Source organism: Rhinolophus sinicus, linkage group LG15 (genome assembly GCF_036562045.2).
Source record: "Rhinolophus sinicus isolate RSC01 linkage group LG15, ASM3656204v1, whole genome shotgun sequence".
Taxonomy (NCBI): domain Eukaryota; kingdom Metazoa; phylum Chordata; class Mammalia; order Chiroptera; family Rhinolophidae; genus Rhinolophus; species Rhinolophus sinicus.
The window spans coordinates 29,973,977-29,996,840 of NC_133764.1; the positions used below are offsets into that span (position 1 = coordinate 29,973,977).

At 47.6% G+C, this 22,864-nt stretch overlaps 1 protein-coding gene across 1 annotated transcript in view; it reads right to left on the reverse strand.

Moving 5' to 3' along the window:
* PRKCA (protein kinase C alpha) overlaps positions 1–22,864 on the reverse strand; it is a 383,486-nt gene that overhangs the window by 78,051 nt on the left and 282,571 nt on the right. The window contains exons 6-8 of the mRNA XM_019732863.2: positions 2,221–2,377; positions 980–1,114; positions 622–718 (exon numbers count right to left, since the gene is read on the reverse strand). Of these exons, the coding sequence (XP_019588422.1) occupies positions 622–718; positions 980–1,114; positions 2,221–2,377 (389 nt within the window). The remainder of the gene's footprint in view (positions 1–621; positions 719–979; positions 1,115–2,220; positions 2,378–22,864) is intronic.

The window sequence follows — 22,864 nt, forward strand, 5'->3', positions numbered from 1 at the left end:
GTTATATAGACTGAATCGTCTGCTACATGTCTCACTCGAAAAGCCCAAATGCAGGTGGTTAGAGAAACAGAAAAAATGAAAAGTTGTGACTTGGAACATACGGTAGGTATTCAGAGAAAGGAATGTTCATGCAAAGCTGAGAAGCCGGGTAAGGACAGAGGGGAGAAGGAAGAGGGAAGTCAGGAGGAGGGAGGGAGGACAGGGGAGGAGGAAGGCAATGAACCTGGGACAGAGGGCAAACACAGATGCCCAACGGGAAGAAAAGCAAGAGCGGACCTTTGCTGAAGCTCCAGAGCAAAAATTAAGGTGCTGATATGGTAACTTCATTACACCCAAACGAACGCCCAAGTTAAGGCCAAAATGACCTCCTGCCGTCGGAGGCGCACAGCCCTCCTTTCTTATGAACCGACTGCACTCAGAACCTCGCCCGCCTTGCAAACCAATTTCTTATGTCAAAATCAACCGTGTCCTTTTGTGGGATATTTCCAGTTTCCATTCTCTAAGTGGTAACAGACATAGAGTGTCAACAGCTGGCAAAGGAAGGTGATTACGGAATCGGGCCCGACGTGAAGCCTCGCTAAAGGGAAGGAGGCTGCAGCCAAGGTCTTGTTGGTGCCTCACCTCGAATTTCTGCCTGAGTTCCACGTTTCCTTCGTCATCCCCTTCTGGGATGGGCACATTGTAGTACTCACCCTCTTCTTGGTTAAGCAGCTTGTACCTTTTGGAGACAGGGGAGAGGAGGCGAGTCAGGAGAGAGTGCTGGCACCGCCCCACGCCCTGCAGCTCCTGTACCGTACTCTGCAGCCCCGCTCTCTCTGAAATGCACCCCATGGGGAGACCGCGGCCAGGTAACTTCACACGCAATGGGCATTTGAGACTTAACCCAGCTTGTTTTCCTGAATCTCTAGATGCGCTGACATTTTGAGACGGCTGACCTTTGGCTGACACAGAGGTAAGGACCGACCTTGGGCTCCCTTACCATCCGCTGGCCGGCATCTTCATCAGCTCCGAAACGCCAAAGGAGAGGGATCCCATGAAGTCGTTCCTTGTTGTCCGATCCCAGTCCCAGATTTCTACAGACAGTCGTCGGTCTTTATCTGAAGGTTTTAATTTGCTACGAAAGAACACAGACACACACACACACACACACACACACACACACACACACACACAAGGTTACCTTGATCATGGTTTCCTGGGACATACCCCATGCTCATGATCTGAGCCTGAGATTAAAAAGAATCAAGTATATGCAATTCTCTTCCTGCGACTCCCCACTGACAACAAAGGAGCAGCCCCCTGGCAACCAAAGCTCTAGACTAGGGGTGAGCACACGCTGACCCCCAGGACCAAATCTGGCCTACTGCTTGTTTTTGTAAACAAAATTTTATTGAAACACTGCCACAGTCATTTGTTGACATATCGTCTATGGCGGTTTTGACGCTAGAACAGCAGAGTTGTGCACCTCCAACAGAGACTGTAAGACCCGTTGAGTCTAAAATATTTGTTATCTGGCCCTTTACAGAGCAGAGCTTGCTAGGCTGTTCCATACAGCAGAGAGCTACCTGTTTGGTTGTCCACAAACTGCTTCCTCTGCTCTGGTTTCCAAAGAGGACCCCTCGCTTGTGCTCAGCTGCAGCCAGTGCTTTCTCACCCCTGACTTAATTACGCCATTCTTGCCTCCTACTACCCCCTTCCTTCTTTCCCTTCTACCATCTCTACCTCTGAAATCCTAGCACTCCTTCAAGGCTGACTTTAAATGCCACCTCCTCCAAGAAGTCTTCCCTGCTTGAAGATATGGATGATCCTCCCATTTCAGTGACAAAGGCACCTTCTATTGCTACTCGTTTATTCCATGTTTTAAAAATTATTGTTGAAATCCTTACATCATCCCCTAACCCTCAAAAGATCCTAAGTTCATCAAGAGGTGGGACACACCTTACATGTTTTTATATCATCTGCAATGTAACAGGATTTTTGTACAGAGTAGGTATGGATAAGAATTTGGGGCCGTCATTATGTAACTCTTGGTAAACCAAGTTATTGTCACCTCAAGCAGGGGTGACAACAGCTACCTCCCGAGCAGCAGTCTGAGAAAGTCTTAGGAATGAAGCAATGTTGAAAGATATTTAAAACAAGCCTCGCTCATTACCGCTACCAACAAGGTGGGCAGTTTTGTGGTGTGTAGGGAGGGAATTCAGTCAAGAAGACCAAACTTACAACGTAAATGACTCGTTCCACTGGGGGTTTAGTGTGGAGCGGATGGTTTTGGTTTTTTGTTTGCTTTCATTCTTGGGATCAGGAATAAGTTTCAGCTTCACGTAAGGATCTGAGAGTCCATTGGGATCCATAGGGATTAGATTTTTTGCATCTCGTACTGTAAAGAGAGAAGGAAAAAAGATCGCATGTTACAAAAAGAGAACTGAGCCATCCTGCCTGGTGTCAGTACTCAGGTGAATGAAAGAGATGTCCCTGTTTAAGGGGAGAGGAGGGGAGGGTCAGAAATGCCACCCACTGCCACCCCTGCCGAAGATAATGGGCGTCGTATGGGCCTGTGTGGTCAAGCCCAGAGACTCAGCGCTGACCTAGACCAGAACCACGTGTGACACCGGGGCGCCTGCTAGAAACGCAGAAACCTGAGTCCCACCCCAAACTTGCTGAAGCAGAATCTGTGTTTTAAGATCCCCGGGTACCATTTGCAGCCCTTCCCAGGAGAACTGGTGCACCCTCGCCTCTCCCCCGCAGCAACCAGCTGAACTGGACCATGGTGTTGCACATGCACTTAAGCTCATAGAAGGAGTCACCTCTTTTCTTTGTGAAGGCCAGTGATTTCCAACCTGGCTGCATACTGGAATCACTTGAGAGGGGGGGTTAAAAGTCCTGATGCTCAGAACTAGACTGTCTGAGGCGTGTGGCCCTAGCATTGGGTTTTCAAAGCTACCCAGGTGACTCGATTGTGCGGCAGGGCAAGAGCCATTGGTGTATGGAGCTGTACGCAGAGCCTGCTGGACCGGTGGGCTGCGGCCTTGCTGTGCAACGTGCAGGTCTGGGACATCACCCAGGCGCTCAGCACACATGTAGACAGGTCCCACCCCAAAATTATGAACTCAGAATCCTCACTTTAACAAGACCCCCACGTGACTCCAATGCACATTCTAGATGGAGAAGTACCTGTACGGAAATCCCAAATGATGAGGAAAGGCCGCTTCACTCACAGAGGGAGGCATACTCAGTCTTATTACAGTGGGTGTGGCTAAAGACATCACACACCAATGAAACCAGTCATTATCGCTGTGGTGAGAAGGAAAAAGGCCTGAGTCTGCCGACCCCAAATGTCTTTCTCACCATCTTGCAATGGCATCTTCCCCAACGTGGCTGAAACTTTCCCCATCAGGGTCCCTCACTAGCCAGACACCATGGTCCACATCTCATGGGGATCGGGCTGTCTAGCCCAGCATCTCCCACAGTGGTCCCTGGACCAGCAGCATGGACATCACTGAGTCAGAACTCGGGGGCAGGGGGGGGGTGTCCAGCCACCTGCATCCACCAGGCCCTCAGGGGTTCTGATACACCCGGAAGTTGGAGAGCCAGTGCTCTAGCCTATTAGGATAGATCATGAGCCCAGTTTATTTGATTGCTAAAATTAAGACTTTCAGAAGAACCTTAGAAGATGCTGGAATTGGCAGTGGACAGGGATGGAGGAAGGGAAGAAAGGTGCTAAGGATGTTGGGTCTCTGGGCACAAACGAGGGGCAGGGTGTAGCCCTAAGAGCAGAAGTGACAAGTGAGCATTGTCCACACTCATCTGGGGACACACTGAGTGTGATGCCTGCTAGCCCACAGGCTTATATGCTCCATGCCTGGAAGCCTCAGACGGGAAGGTGATGGGGGGTGGGGCGTATTTAAATAGTCTGAGTGGGCAGGGGGCCGGCTCAGGTCTACCAGCCACAGAGAAGCTGAGCATATGTTCCTCACAGTCCATTAATGCCTTCCAAGAATTTTTCCCATAAGACAATATCTACCCTCATCCAGCGGGGAGTGAACAGAACAAACAAGCACGATGGGCTTTGCAGCTCAGCAGATCTGCTTTCAAGTCCTGTCTCCTTCACCCCAAGTACCAGGACACTTCAGCTCATGAGCCTGTTTCTTTATCTAGAAAAATGAACAGGGACACATTTCCAGCGGTACAGGATTGTTGGGAGAATTACATGAAATTATGTACTAGGTGCTTTGCACCGTTGGTGGCTCAGAAAATGGAGGAGGAAAAAAGGATTCCGTGACGCGAGCGCCTCCTGTGCCCCAGGCACGGTGCGTGGGGCTCATCCCCACCACCCACCATTTCTAACTCTTTAGTGAGGTAGGTGGTCTCCGGAGGGCCTGGCTTCCTGAGAATCCCCCCAACTCACGCAGAAGGTTTCTAATGCAATGCAGACGGTCTCGTCTCCTACCACAGCAACCCAAGTATCACAAAAGATTAAAAATTTGAGCATAAAAATAAAGCTCTCCCACAAGGAATGGAAACGAGCCAACGCGCTCTCTCCAATTGAGCACTGAAATGAGAATCAGATACTTTTTAAAAGGCAGAAAAAGCCCCGGAATGTCTAACACGGAGGCTACATCCCAGATAAGCTAATGAGGAACCATCAAGGCTGCCAACAGCTCTGCCAGTTGCAGAATAATTGTGGGTGCGGGCTGTATCATCTTCAATTTATAGTCCTGACAGCCAGCACACACAAAATCATTTAAGGCTGATCTCTTCTGAATGGTGATGAGTTAAAACATCCATGGGATTTAAAGCTGTGGGCTTCCTACGGAGATGCTATCGTTTAAGCTGGAAATTTAAAAAAGTTATCAATTCCAAATGTCACTGAAGTTGACAGTGGGTCCAAATTTCAATTTCTTATTGCATGGAGAACAGTCTGCCTGATGTGTGACTCACTGCATGCCTGAGTCAGGACTGGGTGTGACGAACTTGGAGTCCCATCTGCTCAGAAAGTGGGCTCTGGGGCCAGGCTGCCTGCAATTGCATTCTGGTTTTCCCACTTCGTGCTTGTATAACTCTGGACAAGATACTTAACCTCCCTGTGCCTCAGTTTCTTCATCTGGAAAATTGTACCTTGCTGTGAGGATTATACTGGAGGTGCCAAAAAATATATATACAAATGGACACTTTGGTCAACGTTGCTCAGGCAGTAGTTCGCCATAATCAGAAGTGTCTGGACGCTGATGGTAACCACTTTGAGCACCTCCTGTAATTGCAGAAGTCAAACGTGACTTGTATTCATCTTCTGTTATCGGTATATATTGAATATTATAATTTTAATACCGTTTTCCTTTCTTAAAACGTGCATACTTTTTTTTGGCGCCCTCTGTATACTAGGTGTGATTAAAAATATTGTGAATTTTAAATAAAAAAATTTATTACAGTAAAAGACACATTGCCATTAATCCCCGTCAAAATACTCTCCCTCGCTTCAAACACACTTATCCCATCGTTCTTGCCACTTTCTGAAGCAGTTCTGGAAGTCCTCTTTCGTGAGTGTCTTTAGTTGTACTGTCATGGCTGCCTCGATGTCCTGAACAGATTGAAAACATTTTCCTTTCATGGTCATTTGGACGTTGGGGAAGAGCCAGAAGTCGCACGGTGCCAGATCTGGTGAATAAGGTGGATGAGGACACACCGTAATGTTTTTGACAGAAATTGCCATATACCAGAAGCGATGTGTGACACGGAGCGTTGTCATGATGGGGGATGAAGTAAAGACAGTCACAAAAGAGGACTTCCAGAGCTGCTTCAGAAAGTGGCAAGAACGATGGGATAAGTGTGTTTGAAGCGAGGGGGAGTATTTTGAGGGGGATTAATGGCCATGTGTCTTTCACTGTAATGAATTTAAAAAATTTAAACATTCACCTTATTTGTTGATCGCAGCTCGTCGGTTCATACATGCAAAGTGCTGAGAACAGTGACAGGCACACAGTCAGAGCCAACAACGATTATGATCCTTGCCGTTAATACAAGTTCCTGGCAGGTAACACAACCCGAAGGCTTAGATGCTCTAAAACGGGACCGACAGCTTATGGATCGCCAAGCACATGCCGCGAATAACAGTACAATGTGGACATTTGCTAATGTGGTTGCAACTGCATGGTGCCAGCCATATCTTACACTCAGAAGCAGTGTGGGGTGTCACTGACAGGAGTAGGTGTAGGGAAGCCGGAAGAGGCTAAGCTCAGAAAGAGAAAGACGAGCAAAGCAAGTGGGGGAAGGGATGAGAAGAAGGGCTAGAGGCAGGAGAGAGAAAGAGGGGAAAATGTAACGGCGACAGGTCAGAGGTGGTGAGGACGCTGCCCCTGCACAGGAGCCACCGGGCAGTGGGTCTCCACCTCAGCTGCACCGGAACACCTGGGATGTTTCAGTGACTAATGACACCTGTGCACCCTGCACCCCCCGCCCCCCAACCCTGAGAGTCTGATTTAATTGGTCTGGACGGAGGCCCAGGCATTAGCATCTGGGAAGCTTCCCAGTTGAGTATTATGTGATGCCACATATTCTATGCACCTGGCAGACGTTGTCAAAGTGTGGTCCCTGGGCTGGTCTCACTGGCATCATGTGAGGACTCAGACCATTATTCATGTTAAAAAACACACAAAAAAACCTACTCTCTCTTTAACAGTCAACCTTTAAAAATGTATCACTCAAAATTGATCACTATGGTAAATGGAAAACCAAGATTGCCTGCCATAAATAGAAAGTGACCATAAAAGTCAATACGATGAAAATGCACGTATTTTCATTGCATTTACTTTTATGGCAATAAAAATCAGCTGATACAGTTACCTGAGACCTGCTCTTCTTAGTTACAAAGGGGAAATTAAGAAGCATGACAATGCTAAGGATATTCCAGCCCCAGAGAGTTTTTCTCTAGGTTACAACCAAGATAGAAAGAAAATTGAAAAGGGAATCATTTTCTCACCATGCAATTTAATGCTTTTTAATGTCAGTTCAGTACCTTCAGAAAGCATCTCAAGTGTGACCGAAAGTCATATCGCCCATGGGTGGCCCCGGCCCACCTGGGGGAAGTAGGTCGGGGCACAGCACTTCTGAGACAGTAGGCTGTGGAATATTTCACAGTCTGTGAGTACCAGTCGGTCCAAGGACATACCCAGCACAGGTCCCACGGCTCATTTCTTGTCTCTCATCTTCTACAAGAACCAGATTGATTTGACCCACAGAATTAAGACAGACAAAAAAAAAAAAAAAAATTCTACTGTGATAAATAAACTAGGAGAATGAGACTTGCTTTTCTGCAAAGCTCTATTATGCCAACGCAAATCCTATAAGGTAGCTGGTGTCTAAACACAGAAGTACGGAAGCAGCACGTTGCCCACGCTCCCTCGGCTGTAGCAGCATTAATTATGCTCCCTGGGGTCAGTGCCAATGGGCCCAGAGCCCCACAGTGGAATGCACGTGGCAGGAATGCTTTCCCCTCACGTCTCATTAGCAGTCCTGCAGCCTCTGTGAGGACACATCTGCTGAAGAAATGCGTCTGGGCCATGGAAGTCGCCATTTCAGAATGAAAGTCTGTCCTGTGATTCCAGAACTTGAATAGAAATATAGAAGACGAATTATCTTACCGTCTTTAGGCTGGAGGTGCCTGTTTTGAGATCAGCTGTCAAGCCCAACACTGAGAGAAACCAGCCCGGTTGAAAGGTTATAGAACTTCCTGATAACGTAAGATAATCATTTCTGGACAAAACCCACTCAAATGACATGATAAAGCCAGAGCAGTGAGTCTGGTGCCACAGAGGTACCTGGCAGAGGCGATGAGGTGAGCCCAGAGCACGGGACCTATGAGTGAGGGTGTAGGCACCTGGGACGTCTCAACTTTGCAGTCGAGTGACCGTCCCACGTGCATCTGAGGATACAGAGTGACAGGCCAGCGGTCCTGAGAGAGAGGCTGCAGATGGTGGCTGACTTCTCAGGGCACAGCACGATGGAGCGGCGAGGAGCTGGGTTCAAATCCTTGCTCTACCACTTACTAGCTGTCTGACTTTGGGCAAGTTACCCCACTTCTCAGTTTGTTCATCTGTGAAATAGGAACAGTAACTGTGCCTGCCTCAGCGGGTTGCTGTGAAGACTAAAGGAGTTAACGTATGTAACGCATTCAGAAGTGGACCTGGAGCAAACTTAGCGTTATGTAGCATTTACTGTATTACTAACAGTCACGCCCATAAGTGTTTGTTATCTTTATGCACCATCGTGATCACCACCATCACCACCCTCATCCAGTCCTCCTGTCCAGCCCAGGAGGCAGGGTGCTTCCTCAGGCAAAGAAACCTCGCGTACTAGAGTTACAGCTCTCAGAGCACTGGAATTTCCAGACATCAGGATTAGGCTGCACTTCAACAGGCAGTTCCTCATTGTTTCAAAATAGTTTGGGATTAAAAAAGAAAAGAAAAATCAATGCAATCCTTGATCCATTCAGAGAATGGTCCAGATAGTCTCATAATCCAGAGGACACATGCAACGTCAACGATGACGTGTAATAAAATAGCCCCCCATGAGCTCAGCACCTAATGTAAAAACTCGACCAGGGCTGAACACCGCTGAACCCCCATCTTCCCCCTCCCATCTCCCTGTGGACGTTTAATCTCCCTCTTTGGGTCCTCTGGCTGGGCACCGGGCCTGTGGAGGCGCTGAAGCATTCTTCCATGACACACAAACTAAAAGGCTTTGTGGAGGACACAGCTGAATCCCCTTTGCCTGCAGACTGGGCATGTCTGCAATGACCCCACAGTAACCCTGCCCATCACAGGGTTCATACCTCCACAGGGACATTAGGGATGCACAAGTGTCAAGTGCCTCCAATTTCAAGGACAGTACGGCCCTCCAGATGATCTGTTTTGCGTTAGAAAGTAATTCTCCATTTTCATGCCTTTTCCCTTCTTCCGAGATTTCTGTTTAAAAGCCAACAGCAGGGACAAAGGCTCCGATGGGGGCTTGCTGCAGAGGTCAGGATTGTTCAGTGTTCTGACCCAGTGAGCCCCACCCTCCTCCATCCTTGCTCAAGAGTAAACAAGATTCTGTAATCCTACTCCACATCGTGCAAAAGCAAAATGTATGTTTTCTGACACTACAGGAACCCACCCCCACACACACACAAACTCGTCTCTGTTTGAAGTTACCAACAGCAAAAGAAATGTGAGTGCAAAAATGCTGGGGGGCCAGGTCAGAGCAGACAATGAGCGAGGGTTTAGTGTCTGTGGTCAAAGGGACCTAGTGTCATTTAACATCAGTATGGGGACAGAGCCAGGAGTGCAGTTTCCAGGCTCTCGGCCTCACGTGGAAAGGTGCTCACTCAGGTAGTAAATGGCCATCAATTGTGATTGGATGGCCATCGGCTGTGTCTAGTTGGCCGTCAGCTATAGCTGGTTAGCCAATTGGCCACTGATATAACTGCTGCGGCTGCGCTGGTTGGTGAATCGAGTCGAGGAGAGTCAGTTGGTTGGCAGAAAAGCGGACAGCAGGTCGCACATCGTGGGCATCCAGCCTCCAGTGAGGCTATAGTGGTGTGACCCCCCCCCATCTATGGCTCCGTGGGTGTTCCTTTTGGGCCTCACCATGTCCTGCGTTCTTATGTGGGGAGTGGGAGCTGAGGACACCCCGCGTGACACATGGCACAGCGAGCAGGGTCCCCTGCATAACAATCAGGCAACTGAGTGATGGCAGCTTCTCAAATCCATACACCACGGCTTAGTGCAAACCCAGAGAATTACTTTTGATAATTATCAGACCGCCATAACACCTTCTTTCAAAGAACGTTAGACCCATAAGTTAATTTCTTTTCAAACTACATCACATTTGGATATGTGTAATGCCAGAGAAACTTGATGGGTTATTTCTAAGAATCTGCCTGTGAGAGAAGGCAGAACTGGGTGTGTGTACGTGCTCTCTCACTTCTCCGTTGAGAATGGCTGATTTGGACCACATGGCAGGGGGCTTACCCTGTAGTAGCCAGTAAGCTAATGGTCATGATGTGATGACGGTGGTGATGGAGGAATGGCGAGTGACAGCATTCCTGGAGCGGTTATTATGTGGCAGGCACTGTTTCAAGTTCTTTACAAAAACGAGGGAGATTCTATTCCCAGGCCCACTTGCAGATGGGGGTCTTGAAGCAGTGAGAGGTGTTATTCCCTGCTTGCCACACAAAGCTAGCAGGTGGCCAACCCGGGGTTGTGTGCGACTGTATAAAATGCAGCTTTGCTTGTTACTGGATAAAAATGACTTGAACATGTCTCGTTCTAGGTAGTAAAATGGGTCTTAGCTAGGACGGGGTGTGGGGAAGATTGTCCAGGAGAAGGGGGTGGAAGGGAAGAGACCACACACCCGCCCCTGGAGGGACGAGAGACTGCAGAGCACACACCTGGGCTGAGCTGTGGGTGTGCCCTGGGGGAGGCCAGAGAGGAAGGTGCAGTGCACACAACCACATATCTGCTTCAGTGCCTTGACCGTAGTTAGCTAAGACGGCCATGGCACCAGATTTGAAGATGTGAGTGTAGTAGGTTTTGGGGTGCAAATTCTAAAATCACTTAGCACATTGGGATGTTTTGGTCACTAAGTGGTCGCTGCAGCTGGGCCTCTGGAACGTGCTGATATCTGCCTAAAAACCTACGACTTAGTGCCTGAACCGAGTAAGACCACGATGTCACGAAGACACAGGGCCCAAGAACGGCCAGTGGCCATAAGGCCAAAGAGGCCACAGAAGAGGCTCTGCCCGTTCACACCCAGGAAGGGTGCTCTGAGCACACTCTCCCTGTCTCCTCTCTCTGCTGAAGATGCTAATTCGAGGACAAACGGAGCATGGAAAGCACAGAGAGAAGAATGTGGTGGGTGTAAAGTGAACTGGGTGAATTTGTGCTCACGTGGAGATTTTTGCAGATCACAAAACAAACATTGAAACCAGGGAAAATGACATTCCACAAAGTAGTACGAGTGGATCCAAAACAATGTTTGTTTCCCCCACATTGATGCTCAAAATATCAATCATGTGCATACCACAAGAGGCCTGTTGCTTGGGGCTGTATTTTGCTTTTTTTTTTTTTGGTCCAAAAAACATTCTCTAGCCCCATGTGGGAGTGAAAATGAATGGAGTGGGGGAAAGGTTTGGATTCACAAAATGTTTGGCCCCTGCCAGATAAATTAGTGCCTGTTGGCAGAGGCAGGCTTCTCCACCAGCACCTGGCATGTGCTGGGGGAACAGCCTGCCTCCGTTGATATTCTCGGAAATACCTCCAACTTTTCAAGTAAGCTCACATTTACAGACTGCAGGGGTCAGGACCGGACCCCGGGTGGTCATGATTCAGCCAGATGCCATTAAGGAGTTTCTTTTTTGAGGCGATGCAAAATGAAAATTATCTGGAATTAGATAGGGGCGATAGTGGCACAATCTTGGGAGTATGCTGGAAACCACTGGATTGTACACCGTAAGAGGGTGAATTCTAGGGTGTGTGCATTAGGTCTCAATAAACAGAACTGGTACATTTATGGACAGATGTCCATGTGCGTGCCTACACCTGCTCACTGCATCCTCACAATTTGTCCTGTGAGATTCACACCGATGCCCATTTTCCAGACGAGGGAACTGAGGCCCAGAGATGTCCAGGAATGACCTCAAGGTCGGGCACTTAGTAAGCGGTGGGGTCAAGAGTGCAGCTGAGTCCTGACTCTGGGTCCTGAGCATTAACTCTACTCCATCCTCCCAAGGTAGCCTCTGCCTCCAGGTAGAGCTGTTCGCGTGGAACAGGGGTAGCAAACTTTCTACAGGAGCAGACTGTAAATATTTGCAGGCCACAAAGCCTCCATGCAAATTCTCAAGTCTGCTGTTAAAGAAGTCAGACAGTATGTAAACAAATGCACATACTGTGTTGCAATAAAACTTTATTTTTTTAAAAAACCAGGCGGTGAGCCAGATCTGGCCTTCAGGCCGTAATCGACTGATCCCCACCATGACAACACACTGAATAACTTGAGGACAAACGGACAGGGGACAGGGGCCCCTACTTCCTGGATACAACTCTGCTTCCTTCCGGTTCCTTCTGCTCTGATCTGAGCCTCTTGAACTCTGACCTGTCCTAAAGCTTGGGGGGAATCCTGGGCTGGGGTTGAGGAGGCAGGGTGTATCTTCTAACAGGAACTGGAATCCACCCTTGTCCTTTCTCGTTGTCTCCTGTCTCAGCAGAACCTTCGGAAGCCGACATCTTTCATAGGGCCTTATGCTCCTTTTCCCCAGATCGCCTTAGGCCTTTTTGGGAGCAGCAGTGTGCACGCCTAGACAAACCTGATCTGCTGTCTCCTCCCTGAAACATCCTATCTGGCCAAGACCTGCAGCAATCTGCCAACCCCATCTCCCTCTGTCACCCATCGCAGCCCCACCCAGGGACCAAGTGCCAACCGTGGGCATGATAAGGCATCAATGGGACCGTTCTTGAATTATGCAACAGCTGCTCTGGAAATGGGAATTTGAAGGAATGTGTACCCAGTAGCACCAGGATACAAAAAAGCTGACCTGTTAGAGGAGAGCGGGCGTGGGAGTGGGGCATCCGCTCTCTGGTTCCTCCAGCTGTGCTTTCCTGAGCTCAGGGCTTTTCCTGTCAAGAAAGCCACCCTCCTAACAGCCGAGGTGCTCAGTTCAGGAGCATCTCAAGGGGCCCATGGGCTGGACCATATAGAAAAAGGGAAGAAAACCTTCGGCACCCCCAGATCCGAGCAATGGTAAAATGCAGCCACACCACAGGCTCTCATGTTTCCTCTAGATGACACTTTCCTGGTCACGTGACTAGGAAGAACACCCTGTTCTCAATGTTTGTTTTCGTCTCACTTTGGGCCTCTTCAGATGCTGCTGCAAGGGAGGAAGTGTGTCTAATGAGCTGCCAGTTCCCTCACGTCGCCACGAGTCAGTTCTGCACCAGCATTCCAAATGGCGACGGGGAAGCTAGAGGAGTGACAGATTGCTTCAGGAACAGGGCTTACTGAACACCCTTCCTACGAGATGTTTCGGGGGCGGTCCAGCTGCCTAGCGATAGGCAAGGTTCCGGGATTAGGGGATCTGACGTGGAGTCTCTCAAGCCATCAGACACAAGCCCTGGCAGAGGCGGGGTGTATCACAGGTGATGGCAGGCAAGTCGTCCGAAGCCCCTGGGAGGGACACGACCAGGGAGGTCACAGGCCATCAAATCAGTACTACTGCAGGACACCACAGAAGAAGGGCCTGAGGAAGGCGCCAGCTGGCACAGGGGGCGGGCACACAGAGGTCCGACTCCCACGTGCCATTCCTGGTGCACACGGGCTTTAACTCTGGGAGATGGGTCCACCCTTACAATCTTCAGGCCAGATTAGTTCTTCTCTTTCAGCCATCAACCCCTTTAACACAACATGACAGTTTTTATGACAATTTGAGGGCATCCCTGAGCCCTGGGTTGAGGACCTTTGCATGCCTTAGAGGCCAGCTCTCTAAGGACTGAGGGATCACCCTCCCTTCTCCACACACTTCCAGCACCTGCGTGCAAAGGGACAAGCAGCATTCCGCTAGGTGGACTCCTGCTTTGGTTGGGGATGGGAAGAGATCTGGGAACTGGGAGAGGTCCTGGCAAGGGGGGCCGAGAACCGGCTGGGAATGGCTCTTGGGTGGGAGGTTGCGTAAGGTGGACCCCTGTGGCAGCTGTGGCACATTTCTCCATTAGCCTGAAGAAGGGTGCATATGAGTGGGTGCCTACTAGCGGTGGAGCTCAGACTGGCAAAATTAACAAGGAAGTATTGAGAGGGTAGGTGAACACTGAGCATGACCCCATGAGGCCGATTCAATAGAATCGTTTCGCTAGAAGAAACAAAAAGTCACATTCATCTCACACAAATTACAATGGAGAGATTTTCAGTCACAGCTTGAGGGACTCAGTACTTCTGAGGCCCCCAATATAGAAAAGAGGCCAACAGCCTGCCTTCTCTAATATTTTTATTTTTTTAACTTTTTTTTTTTTAAAGGGGGGCGCAGCTCACAGTGACGCATGTGGGGATCAAACTGGCAACCATTGGTGCTACGGGCATCGCGCTCTAACCAGCTGAGCTAACCGGCTGCCCCAAACGTTCTCTAGCACTTTAACATTTCTATCTCAATTTTAGGGATGCTCCATACGCCGGCCCACATTCACCTACTGCATGGTGGCACGACTTAGGAGCTGGCATTGGTTCTGACTGGTTGATTGTTCAGTGTGTTAAATATTTAACCGCACCCAACCTATCGCATTGACTATTTACATAACCTCAAAGAGCCACCCCACACCAGTGAGGCCAGGCTCTTTGCTACTGGTTGCTTTGCACCCACACTGCCTAGCACAGCACCCTGGTATGTACTCAGTAACTTCCTGCTAAATGCATGAATCTCCGTGCTACTGTGGTCCGTGCTCCTGGGTTCATGCCGCCCCACCCCTGGGCCACCGGGAGCACACCTCTCCCTCGGTCTCAGTGCCCCTGGCCCTTACCTTGGCACAAGCCCCATCTTCTCTGACCTTCCACTCTAGTGCCAGCCCAGCCCACTGGAGTTTCATTTCTACAGACTGACAGCACCCTATCCTACACCTGGGTGCCCCCCACCCCCACCATACCCACTGCCACGACCAACACAGGGCAAGGCAAAGCCTGTGAGTGCCCAATACGACCCCAAAGCTAAAGCAGACAGGAAAGCTGGCGAACGCATCTTCTGGTTGCAGTACATAAAGCGTCCATTTGGAGGGACTCTCGGACAAGGAAAAACCTAACAGGACTGTGCCGTGGAGAGTAAAGGCTGGCCAAAAGGAGCCGCGCACTTGGCAGAAAACGTTAAATACTTTGAAGAAATGATCACTGAGCCCACAAAGACTGAAGGAGATATGACACAGCGCCAGCTTTCAGGGAAAACATCAGAAAGAGGCATTTACTCTTGAGGAAAAAAACTGCAATGTAGAACTTCTCAAGATTTCAAGAACAAAATGCAACGGTATCATCAAAAACTGAACAATTTCTGACCGGGTAACAACAGACTGTGGTTCTGTGAACAATCTGGGTCTTGCTGCTGTTCGTTTTGAGCTGCTTGTTCTAATTACATTGTGTCAAGTGTGCTGACACTGTCTGTGGATGAAACCCACAGAATTCCAGCTTTGATCTCTGCCATGCAAATAAAATATGACCCATAAGTCTGTAATATTTGTTTCTTTATGGCCAAGACAAAGGCAGGACAGATGAGCTACACTAAGAATACACCTGCTCAGCTATCGCTGTCCCACCATCACACATGTCCATACATAAATCTGGATTCAGGGATGTAGGTAATCTCATGCTTTAGGACTTATTTATGGCAGGTTCGAGAACGTCTCACTGCTGAGACTCACTGCTTGGTGATAAGAATGTAATTTCTGTCCCAGTAAATTCGGTGGCCATTCACATACTAGAAAAACACATCCCAGCAACTCTTCAACCAGAGTTCCACTGGAATAAAACTTAATAACATTTAGAGGAGGATAGTGTGAGATGAGAAGGGGCAACACGCGGTCCTTGGGAAAAGAGCGTGAATATTTTACTAAGTTTTCTTTTACTGTTAGTGGAAAATAAAAATTTCTATTGAAGTCCTATAACCCTCAGGATCTGGTTGTGAGAGAAATAATACTTTCTAGGTTCTGAGAGACCGGTATGATTTTCCACAAACAGCACAGGAGGACTTTCAGGAATATTTAATTTTTCTTCTTGTAAGAGGGATGGATACACTTATTACACAAAAATGTAAACACAAAATGTATAAAGAAGCAAATGAAAATCACCTTTACTTCTGCTGTAAGAGAGAACCACTGTTGGCATTTTGGTGTATTTACCACCAGTCTCTTTGCCCTACATATATCTATATTGAAATATTTGTTTTTCTGTAGTTTATATCTATGAACACAGTTTCAGATCCTGACGTTGTAACGTCACCAGGCAATGCTATGAAAACATTTTAAGTGCCTAACATCCCATTTTCCAGCTATATCCATAATTTATTTAATCAATCCCATTTGGGGCCATCTATGTAGTTTAAAATTCTCCACATTCAAAAATAACCTAACAGCTGATCATCTTCATGCGTAAATATTCATCTGAATTTTTGACGGGGTAACAACAGACGGAGTTTTTCTCCCTCAGGTATGCATTCCTACAAGTGGATCAAAGGGCACAAAATCATTCGACTCTTGATGTGCCAAACTACTCCCCCAAATGTTGTACCAAAGTCTTATCAAAGGTAGGTGTGGTGAGAACAGTAAAAAATAATGTTGCAACTTTGGTTTCCTTGATTATTTTTGAGGTTTAACTTTTTTTTTTTATATGGTTATTTGGCCACTTGTCTTTCTTTGTCTTTGTCTGAGGCCTTCTTCAAGTTTCCTACAGAGTGTGTGTTAAAAAAAATTTTCTTAACAGCTCAGAAAAGCTCTTTAGAGTTAAATGAAAGATAATGACCTCTTGTTATCTTTTTTGCAAACTGCATTTAGATTGCATTCACCTGCTTCCAGAAACACAGAAGCCTGTTTTTATAGTTAAACTTGTCAAACATTTCCTTTTTTATTTCTTCCATTTCTTTTATATTTAGAAAATCCTTGCCCTTTCTGAGATTAGCTATTCACTTAGGTTTTCTTTTATTATTTTGTTTTCTTATACTTAACTTTTAAATCCATTTGAGATTTTTTTGGTGTATAGTGTGAGGCAAGATTGAATTCATTTTTTTCTTTCAAATGTTGAGACAAGTGTCCCAACCACATTTGTGGAATGGGCTGTATCTTTTCCACGGGATCGTGTGGCTTCTGTATTGGGCCATGTACTTTAATACATTCAACTTTGTGTGAATTCCTACAACAGGCCTATGCTTTAAATTGTTCCAGATTTCCAACACCTTTTAAAATACTGCCTTTCCCATCCAGGTGCATAGTTTAATGACTCAGGGCACTCCCACTCAGCTGCTTTTCTCTGTTCACCTGATAAATCTCTTTGTATGTCTCTCTGTCATTAAAAAGGATTCTCATTCTGTTTGCCTTTCCTCTCAACCTGTTTGCTCAAGCGGTTTCCTGTTCTTGTTTTATGGAGATGGTGTATTCTCACGTTCCACACAAGTTTATAGGGAATTTTCTCAAATATTGTTTTGTAGTCCATTTTCCCTCAGCGATCCATTTTCAAATACATTCTCCATAATGATATTCTCTTCTGTTCGTTCCTCAATATATATATTTAAATGGGCTACACATTACATGTGTGTCTTCTTTTCTTTCCTCATTTTCAAACGAGGAGAGCTATATCCAGATGTGGAGTTTGCCAAAAGATGCTACATTTAGATTCCCCATGGGCTCTTCTGTCCACTACTTGGCTACTGGTGAACTCCCTTCTCCCAAATTAATCCAGCTCTCAAACTGATGTGCACAGCTCCTGACCTCAGCAGTGCGTCTGTGCAGACCCAGGTGGGATGGTATCCACTTCACAGTGCAGGGTCATTACACACACTGAATCAGTGGCCTCCACTGAGAGTCCCATGGACGCCAAGTCACGGACGCCGACTGTTTATATTTTCACACCTGTCCATAGTACTTCGCACAGGGGGCTCCTGACCTCCAGGACGTAATCCACCAAGCCCAGCCCTCTCGTATGGCTGATGCTCGTTTTTCCTTTGGAAGTCACGCTGTGAGCAGTAAGAGAGAAAAGCATTCCCTCCCGCCCCCCGAAATTAACGAAGCTCTGGAGTAAAGGGATATCTCCTAGGTGTTCTGGCTGGGGAAGACCCTGTTTCTCTGAACCTGGGGGAAGCATAAAGAATCTGCCTACTTTCGTAGGTGCACAGGGCTTTGCTGTTTTCATGCACCAAGTATGGCCCAACCACTGATCTTTTTTTTCCTAATGCAGACCCATGTAGGCTAATAGTCGGAAATTTCTCTAAGATGGCAGTAAGTGGTTTGTCTGCTTTGATTGTGGGTTTCTGTCTTTTCCTAGGTCTTCGTGACATTTCAGAGGGACATGAGAGAGGCTGCATTTCTGAGGTGACCGGCTGGTTACTTTAATTCAATGTAGAAATCTAAAGCAGCTCTTGGAATTCCACTGTTTCTAGAAAGTCTGGTTAATTGGGAGATGAATAAATTTCTCTTGGCTGGTCTCAGTTCGAATCTAAGCTGCCCAACATCATTTCTCATGGCACTCTACCTTTGCTTTCATGCTGTCACCTTGTCACTGTGTGGGTAGCTTTTCAACGTCCCTTAAAGGTCAAGGCTGTCTAACTCAATTCTACATCATTTCATTGGTCATTTCACCTCCAGCAATGTTGTTAGTAAACCTTCAGATACTCCTGATGGGACTTACAGGGCAGCTGAGGCCGGAGGGGAGAGCGTTGGGTAACAAGCACTGTGGCTCTCTAGCCTGCTCTGCCTGCCACTCGCCTTCCTGGGCGAGCTCTAATGAATCATGTCATCTGTCTAGAAAGCAATAGGGGTGATTGGACTAGGAAATCTTTAAGATTCCTTCCAATTTGAACACAAGCTGCCTGCAAATTGATACCATGTTTCCCCGAAAATAAGACCTAGCCAGACAATCAGCTCTAATGCGTCTTTTGGAGCAAAAATTAGTATAAGACCCGATCTTATAGTGGAATATTTTACTATAAGACCGGGTCTTTATAGTATAATATAATATAATATAATATAATATAATATAATATAATATAATATAATATAATATAATATAATATAATAATATAATACCGGGTCTTCTATTGATTTTTGCTCCAAAAGACGCATTAGAGCTGATTGTCCGGCTGGGTCTTATTTTCGGGGAAACAGGGTAGCATATGATTATGTCTTTGTTTTCATAGACATGTCACCTGTGTCCAAAGTTGTATGTTCCTAGCCTGGGTATTAAGTAAAGGCCTATCGGTGATGCCTTGGGGCACCTAGACTCTGCAGAGCGGCGAAGAGCAGGCTCTGAACCAGGGCTGACACAGGTGGCTCATCAGCCTGCACCAAAAACCCTGGGGTCATTTTCTCACAGGCACTTCTAGGAGACAGAGATGTTCTGCCTGAGTTCAAGTTTATCTCCAACTTGTCATCGCAGCAAGTCCCTGAAACCCTCTAGTTCTCCATTTCTTCATCTATAAAACGGAGATACAAAAGGAGTCTCACCCAACAGGAACTGTAAGTTATTATCATCACCAGTATCACCCAGGAGCAAAACCCTCCAAAATAGCCACCATGTGAATGTGCACTGAAACCTACTCTGCGCCAGGCACCCTGCCAAGGGCAGCAATTCTGCACAGGAAATAGGGTCGACAAGGGTCCTGGGCCCCTGGGCACCAACACTCCAGTGGGGATCCAACTTCCCCCCTCCAGAGTTGGCATATAAAACTGGGAGAGATCCCTCTTGGTCTGGATCACTCGTGGTACCGAACCAAAGGCACACACCCTGAGGGACACCCCCCCGCCCCCCAGCAGGGAATGATGACGTGGTCTTGGGAATGCTGCTCCTGGGCTCATGGCTGGCACAAGAGCTCCAGGTCAAAAGTCTTTTGGTGTTGGGTCTCACTGAGGGAGCTTCTGTGTAATGTACTGACCTAGATGACACCCTCAAATACCCAGAGAGACCCTGGCGTCCTGACATCTCAGAGCATCACAGCACACTAGAGAGAAAGACCTGCCCCTGTACCGTGATAAGTGGAGTTTGCTAAAAGGAAGATGGGAGGGGCAGGGGAAGGTGTTGACATTCAGTTCTCTCCTGGCACGAGCGAGAATTGCTCCATTTGCATTTCTGGCTGCATAATTATTATTCTCCGCTCCCCGACCGTAGCTGATATAATGTTTCCTTCCTCAGAGGAACAAGATGATACCAGAGATTATACTGGAGATGAATGCACTGTGAGAGCGGGAATTTGGTTTGGCTGATTTGTCTCCACGGTCATTCCCTTTAATAATACGAGGGGTTGAGCTCGAGTAACTAGGGAGGGAAGCGGAAGGTACCTCCTGCTCTTCCTTCATCTGCCCCCTCGGTCTGATTGCTTCCCTTTCATCTGTGCTTAAAATAGACTGAGCCGAACTGAAAATAACCAGGGAGATTAAATTAAATTAAATCAGGCCTGGCTCCAAGGCAGTTGTTAATAAAATCATAACCATTCACATCAGTGTGACAGACAAAGACGAAAATGTTTATTGGTTCTTTACCTTTTCCCCTGAAGTAGCTGACTCCTCAAGAGGCAAAGCCGGGGGAAACCAACCTGCTTTCTATCACCTTTATGCAAGGGACGAGGTGAAGAAACCTCGGAGGCTGGTTACCCCTAGAACTTGTTCTTACGCGCTCGCTGGAGGGCGCCCCATCTCCTGGTGGCCTTTGCTGAGCTGCCACTGCCTGGCTGAGCAACATGCATGATGCCTGCTTAGTGGGCGCCAGTCTCCGTGCCCATCGGTAGGCAGAAAAGGCAACAACTGTCCTCCCCGGGGCTGTTCCCACCACTGGCAGGACCAACGACTCCCCCATACGTCTTGGTCACCAAAAAGGGGCTCAGAGCTGATTCTCTGAGGGACACACTTACCAGTGTGTACTGGGGGTTCGCATGGATGAGAGACTATGAATATTTGACTTTGGACTACTACCGTCCTTGGAGAGAGAGATAAAATTATAATACTAAGACTTTTGTCAGCCTATCTGTTATGCCATTGTAGTCTTTAATTTGAGAATACAAAGCTTAAGATAAACTTTAATTAAATTTATGATGTCAGGGTTAAGAGATTTTTATCTCGCAAAGCCTCTTATCACCTCAACCACAGCCCCCCCCCCAAAAAAAAAAAGTCTGGGCATTCTTATTACCTTTAGGTTCTTGGTCTGACGGAGCCCATCTACCCAACACAAGCTGATGACATGCACCAAACCTAATGCAAGGCTAAATTAATTCTGGAAAAACAAGACCAAGTATTTTGGATGTAAAACTTCTAATCCAGTGAAACAAACAAGCTGCTTCTCTCCCAGCAAGCCATGGTGCCGAGGCACTCCATCTGAACCAGCAAAAGTGTCAAGCAGAGAGAGAGATTAAATGGGAATACGGCCAGGCTTGTAGAGCCCACAAGGCCAAGGCTATCCACCCGATGAAGAGTCTAGTCCCCACGAGGCCTTAGGAGATGACGGTTGGAGATCTCAGTGCTTTGGGGAGCGCAGAATGGGGTGGGGACCTGCCAGGGTCAGCATAATTACCACAGTTTACAAACCAAGCAGGAGACACATCATTTTCCTAACGGAGGCAGAGACTGATGGGTGATGACTCATAGAGAAAATGTACCTTGCTTTTCTTTGCCCTTGCTGCGTGAAAGCCAGGTAGCCTGGCTTTCTTTCCTCTCTTTTTCCCACAGAGAGCCGAAGAACCCAGAGGCATTGTTAGCGTGTTGGCAACTGGTTCATTCTCGCAGTTGGAGTTCCTCCTGAAAGCAGACTCCAGGGGCGAGAGGCACAGGCCTGCCAGGGCCAAGTAAGCAAACAGGCTGCAGACAAAGCCGCCTGGGGGAGTCCTTTCAGGCCGAAGAGCTCAGAATGCAGGCTGGAGGGCTTTGTCCAGCTCCCAGGCCCTAATCAAAGTCTCCGCCTTTCCTGGGCCACTTGTTCCACGTGTTAACTGTGGCCCCATTCAAAGAACTTTGCTTCCTGTGGGTTGTGCCATCACTGAATTTCTGCGTCACCACCAGCTACACTTAGAACCTAGTGTGCTGTTTCACAGCTTCTAAATAAGAGGGGGCAATTAATGTGCCGGGTGGTTGGATTGGACAAATGTCGCTGAATCAAAATTGTTTCTTTATCCTTGGCAGCTTCTGGGCCAGGCCAGGAATATGTTCATTTGTGCAAAAGGGACTCATGAGTCATATTCAACTTTTGCACAGAAGCTCAGACTCTGCCGCTGCTCTTTAGTCATCTCCTGGGTGTGAAACATGGTGGGAGGAAAAAGGCGCCAAAGCAGAAGGCAGGAGCCTGCCACCAGTCCCGATTCCCACACCACCTTTCTGCACAACCCCGGCTAATGGCCTGTGGTAACGGCATGACCTATGGCTTTGTCTGCTCCCAGCATCCCTTGTTCCTGTGACAGGCCATTCCCCCACCTTGAGCTGTCCTCTTGTAAGACCTTGCCCTTCAGCCATAGTCCATTAGTCCAGAGGTGGCACATGACCCAAAGGGAGCCAATGAGTCCTCCCCTATGACTTTTGGATGAGTGCCTGACACGATGGGAGACAAGCTGTGAGAGACAAAGTTGTACCATGGTTTATGGCCGTGTTTTCTGTAATGCGGAGGAAGCCTAACTTGCTATGAAAAAGATGAATGAAAAGAGTATGCAGGAAGAAGAGGTGAGGTACAGAAAGCTAGCTTAGTTACTTCTATTAGGTTGGTGCCACAGTTGTTGCAGTGTTTGCAATTATTTTAACCTTTTAAACCAGTTACTTTTGCACCAACCTAATAGTGATAACTAGCTCGAGTTATTTCTATGGTCCCGCGACATTCTCACTCTTGAGCTTCCTAAGAGACCACAGATTTCTTTGGGTAACTCTCAAAGTTTGGTTTTGTCCCTTATAACCTAAAATGCCCTTCCTCGTAGTCACGTTCCCTCTCTGAGCCTTGGTTTTCACACAGGAAAAAGGAGTGATCACATCAGTGCTTTTCAAACGCTGGCCTGCCAAGTCTCCTCATGCATGGGTCACAACGAGCAGGAAGGTGGGGGCCACGTGCTCTCCCCTTCAATGGGAAAATCGTGCCAAACAAGATGTCACTTGAAGGCGTTTGCTGTTCAAACGCTGTCTGAAAAGCACTAGAG